The sequence below is a fragment of the Indicator indicator genome, chromosome 5 (genome assembly GCF_027791375.1).
Source record: "Indicator indicator isolate 239-I01 chromosome 5, UM_Iind_1.1, whole genome shotgun sequence".
NCBI classification, from domain to species: Eukaryota; Metazoa; Chordata; class Aves; order Piciformes; family Indicatoridae; genus Indicator; species Indicator indicator.
The window spans coordinates 12,826,811-12,843,297 of NC_072014.1; the positions used below are offsets into that span (position 1 = coordinate 12,826,811).

The 16,487-nt window shown below is 42.2% G+C and overlaps 1 protein-coding gene across 1 annotated transcript in view; it reads right to left on the reverse strand.

The window, feature by feature from the left end:
* Positions 1–16,278, reverse strand: part of HDAC4 (histone deacetylase 4) — a 193,990-nt gene extending 177,712 nt beyond the window's left edge. The window contains exon 1 of the mRNA XM_054381416.1: positions 16,170–16,278. Coding sequence (XP_054237391.1) covers positions 16,170–16,278 — 109 coding nt within the window. The remainder of the gene's footprint in view (positions 1–16,169) is intronic.
* Between the last annotated feature and the right edge of the window lie 209 nt (positions 16,279–16,487).

Consider the following 16,487-nt stretch of genomic DNA (forward strand, 5'->3'; position numbering starts at 1 on the left):
GTTAAAGAGTTTACAGTACCTACAAGCTTTAGGCAAAGCAGCTGAAGAAGTGAGAGACAGCAGAGCTTTGCCATACCAGAGGAGTGACAATCCAGGTACCAGCTGGTACTACAGTCCCCTACCCTTCCAAAACCAAGCATCAAGACAGCGTTTGGGTGTTTTCTTGGCAGTTCAAGCCATGCCATATGCACAGTTCTCACAAACTGAGTGACATCTTCTGAAAAAAACTCAAGGAAGATGAAGAAGCATCCTTAAGTCTTTAAAGGATGGCTGTTTTTTTTCACCTCATCATACTGTCAATGGACAGCAAAGTTATTTTACTTATTCTTAGATTGTGATTACCACCACAAAGCCCATACTCGATCATCTGTGGCTAACTAGAGCTCCAAAGAGATGTGTGGGAATAAGCTGGTGTCTGCAACTACTCATGAGGCCCCAGCCAGAAAGCCCCAAACAGGCTGCCCCATAGCAGCTGCACATGAGTCACCGCTGGGAAGGTGACACCTCAGCCCTGAAGATCAGTCACTTGTGTTCAGCCTTGCAGAGAGCAGCTAAGGAAAACACAAGATACCCTCCATAAGCAAGGAAAATCCATTCTGGCATGCCTAGAGAATAAAAATAAACAAAATCCAAACACTTGGTCGACATCACCCTAGACTTAACTCATAGAAGTATCTGGGAAAGCTAAAAAACACCCCAAAAATATTTGCTTGCTTGTACTCTCTCTGGTTGAGGGCATCTCCTATGTTCCAATGTATATGGCCTTCCAGTATCTGAAGGGGGCCTACAAGAAAGCTGGCGAGGAACTTTTTAGGATTTCAGGTAGTGATAGGACTAGGGGGAATGGAATAAAACTGGAAGTGGGGAGATTCAGGCTGGACGTGAGGAAGAAGTTCTTCACCATGAGAGTGGTGAGAGCCTGGAATGGGTTGTCCAGGGAGGTGGTTGGGGCCCCATCCCTGGAGGTGTTTAAGGCCAGGCTGGATGAGGCTCTGGCCAGCCTGATCTAGTGTGAGGTGTCCCTGCCCATGGCAGGGGGGTTGGAACTGGATGATCCTTGTGGTCCCTTCCAACCCTGACTGATTCTATGATTCTATGAATGAAGGTGCTGACCCTTAGATGTGGGTCATGAAATCATATAAAGCCAGTGAGATTTCCAAAAGTTACAGGGCTGTAAGTCTTCTGCAGAAAGTCTGCAAAGTTTGCATTGTAATGTAAATTGCAAATCATAATTCACACTTCTTTTTTTGTATCATCTTGGGAAAACACCCAGCCCTCACTGACTCAGGACAAAACCATTTACAAAGTATTAGGAATGCCACACACATGCCCACTTTTTGCTAAATACATAGATTATAAAGACACTAAACAGCAAGTACACAGTTCTGTGCCTTATTTGGTATTTACAAAACATATAGGTGACTGAACAGTTTCAACCATTTAAATGACTCACCCAGATGCTCTGAGTGAGCTTTAGAAGAGAGGAGGATTTGGGGTGGCTTGTTTGGTTTGGTTTGAAGTGCTACGTGTTGGAAACACAAGGAGAAGCAGGGCAGAGAACGTTGAAATAACACAAACTCAGATTTAACTTGAAGAAGTAAACAACACCACAAATCCTTTCACCTGAAGCCCACAACAAGCCCTGAGAGACACATGCTGTCAGACATCGAGTCAGGACCTGCACTGATGTTTGCAAGAAGAACTATCTATTAGAAGCATGCATACACTCATGATTGCCAGCAAGGCAAGAAGGAATAGGTTCTGCATCCTAGTCACAGGCAAAAGACTCATTAAAATGCAGTTCAGACCACAAGTTAGCATTGCTAGCAGATGATATGGTGGGTTCTCAAGGCACTTGCTGTCCTCAGGAAGGGCCTGCCAGCCTCGTCTTTCCTTGATTCATTTCATTTGCACTGAAACAAATCACGATCATTCCTAGGTAGAAGAAACTTCAGAGGGCTAACTCCTACTTCAGTGCCAGAATTCACAGTCTGTGTCTGCAGCTTCATCCTGGGCCATGGGAGAAGACCTGAAACCTGGAGCCATGGGCAAAGACCTGAAACCTGGAGCCATGGGCAGCTTTAGTGAGGCAGAGAGTTGAACTGCTGCATCTGAAATCTTTCAGTAGCATCTCGGGATCAATGAAAGATAGAAAAATCTTGTGCTTTCCTTTTCTGTAACTACTGATGGCAGCTATGACCAACACAGGCATCTCCACGTCCAGAAGTGCCAGAAGTGAGCAGCTCTGAATTTTGCCTGAGCTAGGTACGGAAGGACAAAGCAAACACCAGGGGGGTACGTGAACAAGAGTCTTCAGAACAGAGCTCCTCCAGACTTACAAACAAGCCCTACACACAACTCCATCCAGACTCACTTCTTCCTATGAACCAACAAGCGAGTACACAGCAGATGGAGTCAATATTGCAAGTCAGTTTGGATTTTGGACTGCTGGGGAAGAAGTGGAAATAGAGACTTCTTCAGGCATAGATTTGGTTGCTCACTGAGGTGAGAATCTCAGCCAGCCCTCACCTCAGGGAAAGGCAGTCAGTCTGCTCCTGCTATGCTGGCAGCACGTTGTGCCAGGTTCCCTAAACACACATCAAATGATTACTAAAACCATGTAAGGCAACGCTGCTTTTGTTCTTGTGGGCACCCTTAGAAAAGGGAGCCATCCCTTGCCATTCGGCAGGGTTTATAATGCACATAAAATTATTGCCTGTCCTCAAAAGTAAATCCTATATATAAAAGTCAACAAAAAGGACTTTGAACGTGCAGTTTAGGAACACATAGATCAATAGGGCTCTTGTTTATCTGCAGTGCAGGAACATTCCCTCTCAAGGGCTGAGTGTTTATGTCCATGCTGCCAGGCAGCACCCAGCAGCAGCCCCTCCACACAGCACAACACAACACAACACCTGCCACGTGAGGCTGCCCTGCTGCAAATATAAAACAATGCACATGCCTGAGACGGTGCTGCTGTAACATACATGCATGTGCATAATGCAAGATGCAACTACTTAAGGCTAATCCAAAAGAAAAAGACAGAATATATATATAATCCAACTGACAAATTCACAGCCATGCATGCACGTTTGCCATGGAGAGAAAGACCTGCTTTGAAAACTAACAGAGCAGAACAAGGGAAAAGCAGCAGGGAGGTTTTTGAACTCAGGCTTTTAGAGCAATGAGCAGTATGGAAGAGAGTTAAGTTTCTGTTATTTCTGTCACCAAGTGTTCCACCAGATGATAGCTGCCATAAGAACAAATAGGGACAAGCATGTGGATGTGGGTAGGGACCAAATAAAAAAAGATGCTAACCCTGAAGTTTGGCAATACCTAAGCTTAAAAAGGAAAACTGAAGTTCCCAGAAGGTTTTTCTGTCATTAACTAATATCAAAACCAAAATAATTCCTTTCAAGGAAGAATGAGAGCAGACACCATTGCAAACACTTTCTACCTCAGCGCCACAGCCACCAAGATAACCCAAGCTATAACCTCCTCTCCTCTCATTCAAGGACACACATAACGCATAAGGCACACCAACATGTAAGGCATATATGGAGCTCAGGGCACCAGAGCAGAAATCTCATGGGCTTCATGACTGGTCTTACCACCAGTATGTCCTCTCTGGGCAGCCTGTTCCCCTGCTCTGTCAAACTCACAGTAAGGAGGTTTTTCCTTGCATTCGGATGTTCCACTTTGTGCCCATTGCCCCTTGTCCTCTTGCTAGGCACCACTGAAAGAGTCTCATACTCTTGACACCCACCCTTTAGATATGGATAAGCACTGCTAAAATCCTCTCTCAGTCTTCTTTTCTCCAGGCTAAACAGCCCCAGGTCTCTCAGACTTGCCTTGTAGGAGAGATGGTCCAGTTCCTTCATCATCATTGTAGCCCTCCACTGGACTCTCTCTAGTATACCCCTGTCCATCTTGAACTGGGGAGTCCTGAACTGGACACAGTACTCCATATGTGGTTTCACTAGGGCAGAGTAGAGGAAGAGAACCTCTCTTGACCTGCTGGCCACACTCTTCTTAATGCACCCCAGCATACCATTTGCTTTCTTGGCCAAAAGGACACATTGCTGGCTCATGGTTAACTTATTATCCACCAGGAGTCCCAGGTCCTTTCACAGAGAGAGAGAGAGAGAATCCACCTCTGCAGGTCAACCCCTAACTTACAGTGAGATTAGTTCTTGTTGAACTTCATTAGGTTTCTCTCTGCCCACGTCTTCAGCGGGTCTAGGTCTCACTGAACAGTAGCACCGCCTTCTGGTGTATTTTCTTCTTCATCCTGCTCCTGCGTATCATTCTTACCTCTGCACTACCTTTTTGGTAGAACCATAGCCACTGTTCCTGCAGACATATAGTTAACCAGACCAGCAAGCAGCAGACTAAATAAACAAACCCCACAATATTATGAAATAAGACCCATATTTTGAGGAACTAACAGATAAGAAGTTAATCAAGGGTAAATTTAGATTTCCAAAGGACTCTACAGGCTTTACTCAAAACCAAAACACTTTCATCTAAAGTCAAAATTGCAGCTGGGAAGTTCATATACACATAGGTATGCCTTCCACCAGTTTCTGCCTGCATAACCTCCATGGAGATCAAAGACAGGCTCAAGACTGCACTCTGAAAGCACTTCAGCTGTAATGCTGCTGAAGCATAAAGGTTTTGGAAATGTAAGTAGTTATCTAATGAAATTAAACTTCTCTCACAAAACTAGCACAAAACAGAACACACTGGCCTATGCATTTTGTGTTAACTTAATACTGACAGTTTCAATCAGAACTGTTACTTATAAAAAGTATATGTGTGTGTGTGTATATATATATATATACACACACACACACACATATGTAAAATAAAGATTTTTCATTGTGAAGAACTTCACAAAGCTCATGAGCAACTCAAGGACTCAGAAAGCTGGTGAAAAAGACCAAAAATACTCCAAAAAACCTTAAACTGCCATCTTCTGTTACAGAATGACAGCATCCCAGAGTGTTTAACAATTTCCACTTAAGTCAAGCTAATAGAAAGCTTTAACTTCAATTTGCACGAAATTACTACCAAAAGCTTTCATTTAGTTTAGGATAGAAAAAAGTATTTCCCGTCCAACATTTTCAGCTTGCTCAGGATAGAGTTAGGAAAGGAGATAAGGCACAAATAAGGTGCCAATATTAAGTATGGTTTGACTGACAGCTGCTTTCCTCATGCATTTCGTTCTTCTCAGGAAGGCCAATCTCCTCCTTGGCACAGCTTTCTGCCTCCCCCATCTGCCAGGCCACAAGCTATCACAAAAGCAAAGCAAACTTGAAATTTGCCCCACTTGGACGGTGTGCTTTAGGCAACCAGGGCAAGATCTTTTATGAAAGACCTCCTCTCTTCCCCCACCCTGGATTTGGCTCGAGCAGACACTTGGGCCAAGCAGCTCTCCTCCAGAAGGCCCTTTAGCAGGACTGTTCAAGAGCCTGCTCTAGCAGCCACCTCCGATCATTTTTGGAGGCAGAAGTGTTACTACTGTAGCCTGCAGTGGCAATGGAGCAGAGCTGAAGCCTGGGCAAACTCACTGCCATAATGAAGTGTCACCTGCCGTATCACCAAGCAACACAGCTCCCTCCTCCAGCTGAGCAGGCACCACCAGCCACACATCTCCTCTTGGCACCCTGACTTTGTGGTGTAAAGAAACTGTGGTGTACTGAAATATGCTCAGGAAGGGATCAGTGTTGTCCAGTGCCACCTACCATTTGCCAAATTTAGAAATACTCTTCATTGTAAAGCAGCTGCTGGGTAAAGAACTGCATTCTCAAACGTTTCCAGCCTTGCATGGGTAAAAGACATCTGCAGACAGATCATTGAACTGGTCATATGCAGCCTTAGAAACCCAGCCCAGTACTATGCATGTTTTGTAAGTTCTCCCTTTTCTAAGTCCAAGAACAGTGTCGGTTTCTTCAAAGCCTTTTGTAACAAGCTGCCCTTTTACTCACTCATTAGCCTGAAGTGCAGGTATTTCCTAATTTCGAAATGCAGTTGTTCATAAATCAAAGTTCAAAAGGTGCTTAAAAACAATTTAGTCACTGCAGCTGGTAGCCGTTGATCTTTACAATTTCAGCACCTCCTTCTGCTCTCCTAACAACAGCATCAGTCTAGGCATATCACCAACTAACTAATCTCTTCGGTTTAGATTCTGCTCTTGGGGATTTTATTAGCCTGCAGATCAGGGTTAGGTGGCCAATTACCTGTGAGAGCACCAGAGATTAAGCAGCTACTTCTCAGCTAGCAAGTGCTCAGGCACTGAAGACCCGCAAGACAGTCAGAAGGTGCTAGGAACCCACACACATACTTCATTAAACACCTGGAATTTGTCAAATATCCTACAAACCAGAGGAGAATTTCTGCTCTAGGGAACCACTTGACTCCAGCTGCCTTGTCTGTTGTCTCCAACTCCACACATCCATCTACAAGCAAAGCCCGATTGCTAAGGGCATCTCCCTAAAGGGCTCCTAAAGATCACTGTGGAGCTAACACTGAAACTTGCAAACACCTTCTGTTTCTTTACATTAAACCTATGTTTGTATGTGGTTATCTATGTTAAAACACAGAAACAGAACAGGTCCCTTCTTAAAGCTGTCCTCCTTAAGCATATGGAAAGAGGATATTGTCACTTAAAATATCAAAAAAAAAAAATAGGATACCATACGAACACATTATTCTGACACATCCTTAATCAAAAGAGAAGGGTTCAATGCAGGATTTCAAACAGGACCCCACTTTCAAAAGAAATTTCAGGGTTTTTTTTTACTATTACTTTTAACTTTATCCATTTTGCATTTGCCTTTCCTAGATGTAAAAACTGAGTCTGAGTAGCTGTAGCATTGCAGAGGAAACAAGCACCTGGACCACAGCACCATGCTAAGCACCAACACTGTCCACACCATAGCTCTGCCATCATTACATCAGTGTATGCACAGAGTAGTACGACCAGGATCTTCAACCAAGCTATTTCTGTTTTATTAGAAATATATAAAGGACAGCAAGTTTCTCAGTCACATATTCCAAAAACATTAGCAAATGCATGGAACATTCCTCTGCCACCACATTTAATGTGGGATAGACTCATGGAATGCTTTGGGTTGGAATGGATCTTTAAACATTATCTAGTCCAACCCCCCAGAAGAGTCCACCATGTTAACCAGTATAGAGAGATGGAACAGTATGGGAGTGACTGTTTTAATGACTCCAAAAAGTGATTTGTGTAAGGAAAAAAACGCTAACAGTTGGGCATATGAGGGTTCTTTGCAAGATTCAGGAAGACTGATTTCTCTCTCCCTCCAAGTACTTTCATAGGTGCTATGACCTTCCATATTACAAATACATGATGTAATGAACTGACAGAAATCTTACCTCCTTATTAGTCTGCCTCTGAGAATTGAAACTAGCTAGCAATGACATCCTCAAGTCTGAAGAAAGAGACAAGCAGGCCTGTTATTGTCCATCTCCACATGGAAATAACTCCATTTCTCCAAAAACTGGACAGTTAAAACCAGACAAAATTTACAGAGACTCCACAGATGCAAACTATGGGTAGGCAAGCAAACAAAAACCCAACACGAAACCGAACCAAACTAAAAAACCCAAACAAAAAACCCCAATACCTACATGCTCTCTAGTGTTTTATCAACATTTATTTATATTTATTATTGATATATTTTCAAAGTTGGGTAGAACATGAGAAATGAATAAACTGACATATGCCCATGTGCTGCATCTGCTACAGCAATTTATTTGTATAGCTATTTTATTACCTTCTTTGGGAACTGAATGAGATAAGGATCAGCATCCTGACACTTAGAAATTAGCTCATTTCCCTGACTGTCATCAGGAAAGCAGGAATTAATCCTCTAACTTCAGCCTGAAAAATAGCAAGAGCAAGTCCAATGAAAAAGCAGACAACAGCAAAACAAAGTTTCTGTGTTTGAAAGAGAGAGAAATAAGAAGTCTTTGGGAGAGGAGTGGCCTTGTTATGCTGGCAAGTCTACAGCCGATGAGATCAATGTTTTGATGAGCACAAGGCCTGATGCCAAAGGGGAATGGGAAGGAGAAGAGACTTCAATGAGCTGAAAGCATGAAGAGTGGAAGAGGCAGGGAAGTGGTTTGAGAATGAACTAGGTCAAGGGTGGGTTTAGGACAAGGGAAAGCAGAGCATTCTTGAACAGGAACATCAGAGCTAGGGCAGACCTTAGATATGGGTCTTGAAGGCTGAGAGGAGAGATAAAAGGAGGAAATGTAGTCACTCTGACCTAAAAGTGAAAGGAGAATAGTGAGGTGGGAAAAAATAAATTAAAAGGATTTACAGTGCATCTTGCATACACCTTACAGTTTGCTTAACTGCTATGCAAACCTTCACCAAGAGGGCTTCCAAAGGGAACAAATAAAACCTCAGAGTGTTTCCAGAAACAGCTCTGTAACTATTTTGCAGATCTCTAGCTAGCTTACAGCAATTTTAAGCAAAGGGCAGAAAAGACGGCTGTGGGTTTTAGAGTTGTTGCTTTTTCTGCAACACCCCTCCAAAAGACTTTCTGCATATCAGTAGTATGAAGTCGTGTCCCACCCCAAATCTGAGCTTGCCAGAGGAATTTATTTCTGGGCTTGTGATCTGCTTCGAGGTAGGAGCTCCATTTCGGCACTGACATTGCCTGGCTTGCGATCCTGATGCAGTCACAGTTTCTAGGTCAGAAAGTACACGCTTGCTGTCTAAAAGTGTTCTGCAAGAGGACTCCCACGTTTGGAGATATGGAGAAATGATTCTGTAAAAAGTCAAATTTGATTGATGTTCTTATTTAAAAAGCCAACAACAACCAATTAAATGCAAAGACCAATCTGCATCCCTTTACACAAGAACACTCTTCACAGCAACCCTGGGAATAATCCTCATTCTTACCACAAAGAAACCTGCACGGATCAAGCTCTCAAACACAAGCCCAAGCCTCTACATTCAAGTTCAGTGATAACAGCATACCAATGACACAGAGGTCAAGGGGACCAAAAGTAAAAGAACAGCAACTTCTCATTTCCCACTTAAACTACAGGCTCTCTCCCCAGAGTCTGCGCTTGGGCCATCAATCCCAGCTTTAAAACAATCTGCTCAAAGCAGTCACTGGCACACTTGCCATGGTCTTGCGTTCCAAACGTCGAACAAAGCCCCTCTTAAATGTGGTCTGATTGACGCAAATCAGGAGCTGAGCGGGTGATTCATAGTTGTCAGACTGTAACACTTGCATAAAACCAGCATGTGGACAATCTTGCTGATGCACCCAAACGTTCAGCACTATCATGAAAGACGTCAAACACAGACCACTCACAACAAGGTAGGTTTTTTTTATTCCCCTTCCTCCCCTCTAAAAGACATTTTGGATTGTCCTCACTAACAGAGTTGTAATAAATCTTCAGGCATAAATGTGTAATTAGCATCTTGCAGTAGTTTCTTGCAGGTTGGCAGGAAAGATTAGTATGTCAAATAGAGTTAAGGCATAATCCCAGTGGAGTTAAGGGATAACCCATAACCAGACCCCACTGATTTCCTGCTGTTTGACAGTAGGGCTGCCTTGCTGTCAGACAGGTATTTTGACCTTTCTATTCCCAACTTAATCCTATTTCCTCTCACAGTGAAGGCATTTTCCTTTCTCTTTTACTTTGCCATGTCTTTCACAGGAGCATGAATAGGAGGACCAGCCAGATCTGTGGCTGAGGACAGAAACATTTTGCCCATTTTGTAAGGATGCCTTCTGGAAAGTGTCAAAAGCAGCATCTGACATGATCCCAAGCTACAGCTTTTATTCTTGCTGACCCTGAACTGGTCCCAGTTTCTTTGCACTTCATGAGGGCTCTGCATAGAGTATTCACAGATGTAGATAAAGCTAGAATCTTTCTATATTCCCCATACATCTCAGTCCGACTTACCCAGAAGAGACACCTTGAATAGTAAACAAGGCTTGACTCCACGTCTTCCTCATCAGAGCAGTTCACTTGGAAAGTCTGTAGTCTAGTGTCACGCCAGGAGACAGCTGAACCTTCTCTTCAAGGACCTGATGTGCTATCTCAGGAAGATGGTTGAGTCAGAAGAACGCATCCTACTTCAGTAATGCCACATCTGCCCCAAAAGTAGATGAGGATCCTACCACTGCATCCACAGAGATGCACCAAAGGAAGTCAGATATTCTGACTAGACTCTGGATTTACAAATCTGTGAGAAACAGCACACATCACAGATTTCAGCTCTCTTGCTAGGTAAAGAAGGTGGGAACTGGGGGAAATGAGCTGCTGACTCACAGGAAGGTCCCTGCCACCAGCAGCAAGCTAGTGTTCTGCCACTGTAGCTCTCCCTACCACAGACAAAGCATAGAAACTTCTACAATAATTAACTCATGAAAATGACATTATGTTTCTGGAAACAACTATGAAACAAAAGAGAATATACAAAGATCCTGCCAACACCACCAAATAAACTAAAGATATTGTTTCATACTAATCTTTTCATAAACCATTTCAAGATAAATGTGAAGATCCAAGCAAACATGACTTCTGAAGTAATTCTTAAATCCAAGACACACCTTGGTGATATCCCAGTTCCCAAAGTACCAAGAAGAACTTCTACCTTACATCTAATCTATATCTATTCTCTTTCAGTTGAACACTGTTACCCCTTATCCTATCACTATTAGCTCTTGTTAAATGCCCCCCACATCAACAGTTCTGTTTGGGTCAGTGCACTTCAGAAGGGCATCTCCTGGGACACACCACTCAACCCATGTTCTGGTTTGTATCTCAAAGACATTTTAGCACACGAACTACATTACTCCACAGAAAAATTAACCCAGAAGAGGTATTTCAGGAGCATACCTGATGGACTTTCTCCACTCCTGGATATTCAGTCCACACAACTGGATTAGAGCCAGTATGAAGTAAAACCCCGTGAGACGAGTGCACACTATTCAACACCAGCCCTTTCCCATCATGGACCCAGCCCACATCACCAGGTCTGCTCCTGCACCAAACTGCCCACCCAGAGCACCTCTGCAGCCTGGACCCAGAGTACTCATTGGCATGTTTAAACAGTGCTGCTCTGCTACAATGAAGATATTTTGACTGCAGCGTAAGACCTAAAAGCTTTCAGCACAGCACACCCATTCCAGCTGTATCAACAGGAGTAAGTCTAAGGTTGGAGGCATCCATCTCTATATTACTGCAGATGGGACCAGACTAAGGAGAAGTCATTCTACCAACACATGAATATCAGATATGACCAGCTGGGATGAAAACAGAGAGAGGGAGGACAGAAAACAAGGGAAGATTTCTCAGAAATGCATTATCATGAAAGAGTGAATTACAACAAGTTTAATACCACATCACTGCAGTTGTCACCCCTCCTCAGTTTCTGGTTTAGTCATCACTGAAAAAAAAAACAACAACAACAAAAAAATAAAACCAACAACTACAAACACAAAACTCTGAAGTTAGTTGACAAAGAACTGCAGCGTGTTGTTGAGAAGGAAATTTAAAAGCTCATTTGACTCAGTATTTTTCTGCACAAACACATTTGGTACCATGCTGTTTTTCTGTCAAACATACAAACTAGCAGAGATGAATACACTCTGGAGCTCCAAGCATGACAAGACACCAAAGCAATCAATGCCCAAAAAACCTGGCAGTACATATCTAAGAGTAGGTAAAAACTCAAGATGACTGACAACAAGGTACTATCAAATGGACAACACTAAGATAAATTCTTTAATCTGAACTCCAAAACCCTAAGAACTGCTATTTTTTATAGTTAGCTCCCAGGAAACTCCCCTTTCTCTTTTTATAGTCAATTATCTGGTTGGAAGACTTTTTTTTTATGTACTGTTGAGGTCTCAATTGCTATGAAAAAACTACTAAGTGCCCATGCAATTCATGGGAGGATTTTTACCCCAGCTACATTGCTGCCCAAGAATCTGGCAGGACGCTACTTCAGCTGTGCTCTCCAAACAACAGATCACTTTTTATTTTGTTGGCCAAATGAAGAGAGGAAGGGATTTTTCAGGCAGGACCCTACAAGCAGCTGTCTGCAAGTGTCAACAGCTGGAAGCTGAAGCAAATTATCTTAAAAATACAGAGGGTAGCAGAAGATCAACACATGAAGATCAGGAGGTGAAAGACAAGACCAAATAAATACTTTCAAATACAGTAAATTTCTATAGCTCTTAGGGTTTGGGAAACCATGAACATGAGCATGACTAATACATTTAGGAAGTCCAGAAATGAAATCTCACATTGTTTTTGGCTTAATGCAGGAAATCAGCTTTAATGACAACCTACAGTTAGCTCTGCAGTTATTTTCTTTCTGCTTCATTGACATACATGACAAGACTTTATTAGCAGGGCTAAAATTAAAAACAAAACATTTTTCCCAGAATGCTCAAGGATTCATTGACACTTTGTGAAAAGAGACAAAAAAAAACTTTTCAAAGCAATTCCATCACCTTTTTGTATTTCAGCTTTTCCTAGTTTTTTATATCAGAAGTTTTGTACTCTGTATACCCATGACCATGAATTTTTCAGCATTAAGATTAACCACTGTGAAGAATGACTGCCGTAAAGGGCAATACATATTGATATATCACAAATAAAATTAAGATTGTTAACTCAGAAAACGAGCAAGAAAACACTCAAAAAGAAAAGTAGTAGGCAATAAGGATTCTGACTCAGATCAACATTTTGGGGGATTTCACACAATGCAATCACTAGCATTAGAAGAAGCATCTGAATAAAGATCTTTACAAGGTGGGAAATTATTTTGATTTAAACTGTATTCCCCATACATGTAAAGATCATACAATATTTGCTTGTATATGGGGAGTAGGGAAACTCTAGATACCATTACTACCATAATTTAAGCTTGAAGAATTTCAAGTCCTGCCCACTGCCTTTAGTCTGAAACAAGTTTGTGCAGTATCACAACAGCAATTTTGTCCCTCATTCCCTCTTCATGCAAAGTTCTTGTCTGGTTTTAAGTCAAATACCTCATTTTAGCAGCTTTTGGGGGACTTTGGTGCTACTTTGAGCTATTTTAGGCTCCCTCTGAGAAGCCAGAAGCAATTCAGAATCCTCAATGTTGTACAGCTCAAGAACTTCAATCTAAACCACCAGCAGATAGGACCCCACTGAACGGCCCCTCCCTTCCTTCCCTCCCCAAACCCTCCTACCCCACTGAATTTCTACTGCCCTAGATGGGCACAAAGCATGGCTTAGAGAATATTGTTTGCAGAAAGAGTTTTTTAAAAACAAAACAAGTTTTAAAGGGCTGCTTGGCAGGCTGAAACCTTTGCCAACTGCAGCTGTCCCCTTTAATAACTGTGTAGGGTTTCTTGAGTATCAAACAGCAAACTAGTTTAGAGTGGCCTAAACCCATTTCACTTGTTAAAAACTTTACATTCTTCCCTATTTTTTTTTAAATGGCTATCACTTAACAGAGAAAAGACATGGTTCAATCTGAGGTGATTTCCCCTGAACCTGTTTTTTTGTTTGTTTGAAAGCTAACATCACAAGACTTTAACACTGTTGAAGAATAGAATTCAAAAGCAGTCCTGCCATGCAAGTCCTGTTTGAGCCATGCTTCACAGTTCCCTTAACAGTCTTCCAACAAGACTAGTATCCTGGTTACTCTTACCAGAAGAGCTTCCTTGCACACTTAAAACAAAACAAAACCCCACAACACTCTAGGGCTCTAGAAGCACCACTGACAACCAAAGCCAGTCAAGCAGCTCACTACCAGTAATCAGGTATTGGCAACAAGACCAGTTTAAACCTGGGGGAAAAAGCTGGCTTGTTTATTGAGAGAGAGTCTCATTTCTGGCAGAGATTTTCATTTTTTTAAATCCTCATCAGTAACAACCTATCTTCCTCTCTCCCAAGTACCTATCTTCTTTTTCTAATGGTCTCGGATGTTATTTTAAAAAGTTTAAAATTACAACATCTAGTGAGTAATGTGGTTAGAGGCTTTATTGACACTTGTTTGGCATGACCAGGACAGCTCTTACAGCTTTACCACTTGTGAATAATGGACACATTTAAAAACTAAAGTTAATAAAACATGGATGCTACATAAATAGGAGAAGAATATTCAGAGCACAGATATTTTTTAGGGTGTTCTCACCCCTCACTCTAATTAAGAGGTGGCAAGAACTGGTTAAGCAGCAAGGACAGCACTAGATAATTTATTGCCATGTTAGATATCTCAGAAGAGGAAACAAGATGAAAGGCACTGGTAAAGGAACACTGCTCACACCTCTGGAAAAGTTGTATGTAGATAATTTCAAATTATCAAACCTGAAGCAAAAGTATGGGCTGTTGGGTTTTTGTTTGTTTGTTTGTTTGGGTTCTTTCTGTTGGTGGTGGGTGGTTGGTTTTGCTTTAGAAATTTAGAGCAGGAGTGATGTTTGAAAATCTTTAGAGATAAAAGCAAAGCCCCTAAAATACTTTGAGTCCTTCTACCTGACATTTGAGAATCTCTGCTTCAGAAATAGAAAGGAGGAGGAATAAGGAAAGGAATAACAAATAATGATTATGGACAGAAAACTTGGGTTTGCTATATGGCCAGAGTCCTGTTTGTTAAGGAGGGAAGTCCTTTAAGCAAGTGACCTCCACACAGCTCAGCCCAAACCTTGCCAGATCTTCCCAGTCCAACTTCAATGAGAACACTACTGTTAGAACTTCCCAAACCCCAATTACAGTAAAGAAAAACACCCCAATTTACTGGAAATCAGAAAAAGTCCTTGACATGGTCATCAGTGTCTTCATCTGGCTCCAAAAAATGTACCATGGAAGTAGGGCTGTCTAATGAGTTACCAGACTATGTGAGGAAAATAGGATGAAGCAATTGGAAAGCAGAGATCACCACAAAAGCCATGGCTCAAGGCTGCAACACCTTGACTCCTCTGTACTTTGTGTAGCTGAAACTGTTAGTACCAATGTGGATTTTTTTTTGCATGCTTGTCAACAATTCTGATTAAAATCATGTCAACCACTTAATAATAATCAAGTACTGTGACTGCCACGCAGAAACACATCTCCAGAGCTGACCTCAAGCATGTTCCTGACACATAGAGTTTTAATTACGACTTGAAGAATCAGCAACTCCAAATATTTAACATAAAACTGGAGAGAATTTTCTAGATGCCTTAGGAATAGGAGTTGCTACAAGAGTCCCAGAAGATCTTTGGCTCATAAATCATGCATATTGCTTGAACACCATTTGGCAATTAAGTGTAAATAAGGAGGAAATGTTATTCTGTGTATGAAATTCAGTATGGCAGAGGTCCTGGTAAGGAAGGAGCACTTTTCAAATACCACACAAAACAAAACAGAAAAACGCAAACAAACAAACAAACAAACAAAAAAAACCACACCCAACCAACCAACAACAAAAAAACCAAACCAACAAAAAAAACCCAACAGCAGTAGAGAGACTCTCAGTACACCTGCTTTTACCACTGTGGGAACTCAGCTCACGGAGGAGAGCGGTTCACCATGTCCCTGCCTGCACCAGGAGAACACAAAGGCGCTGGAGCTGGCACTTCTGGGAAGAGGCTGCAGCTATTTATAGCGAGCGCAGTCCAAGGTGCAGGCTGCTGCAGACAAGCCAGCCGCTTGTTTGCGCCGTAACTGATCTATACGGCGCGGATTATACAAACAGTTGTTTCTTGCTCGTTTCCACTCCACTGGCATCTCCCATGATAAAAACGCACTTGTCAATACGGCAGCTGCTATCCAACGGCAGAACCGTTAAGCAGCTGCGAGGTCTTTAACTGGGGACTCTAGGTGAGTTTTGTAAAGATGTTCAGAAAATACAGCTGTGAAGCCTTGGCGTGCAGCTGGATGCAGACACAGAAGAGAGCAGTAATCTCTTTCCACGCTATTCTTCTGCACTTCAAAAAAACAACATAAAGCCAATTTTCTCAGCTTCACCTGCTATAAATCCTTTCTCAAGTATATCTGCACTAGCCTTTTTGAATGTTTGATTGTGAACTTGGTATTCATATTCTGTTTTCAGAAAAGACAGTCTAATTTCTTTTGAAGTTATTACTTCTACTTCATTAGGTTATTATTTTCCGTAAATTTATCCTTACCTTTCTGTATCTCTGCATAGAAGACGTAGCTGTATCGCGCCCTGGAAGCAACTGCAGCATGTCCAAAGCTGACCACCTCTCTCTTTTCAGTACTGTAGGACTGCAACATACTGCCCTGAAGGGTTGCAAACCAGCCTGCCCTTAACAGTCTTGTGCAGGACCAACCCTTGAATGCTGAGAGAAGCGTTTCACTTCTTAAGACTGTGGAAAAGCCTCACAGGCAGTGAGCAGACAAACGACCGCGTGTGAGACAGCTTTTTTCTGAGGATCACTGCCGCTCAGGCTCAGAGCACCAGAAATAGCTGGTGACCGGGCAGA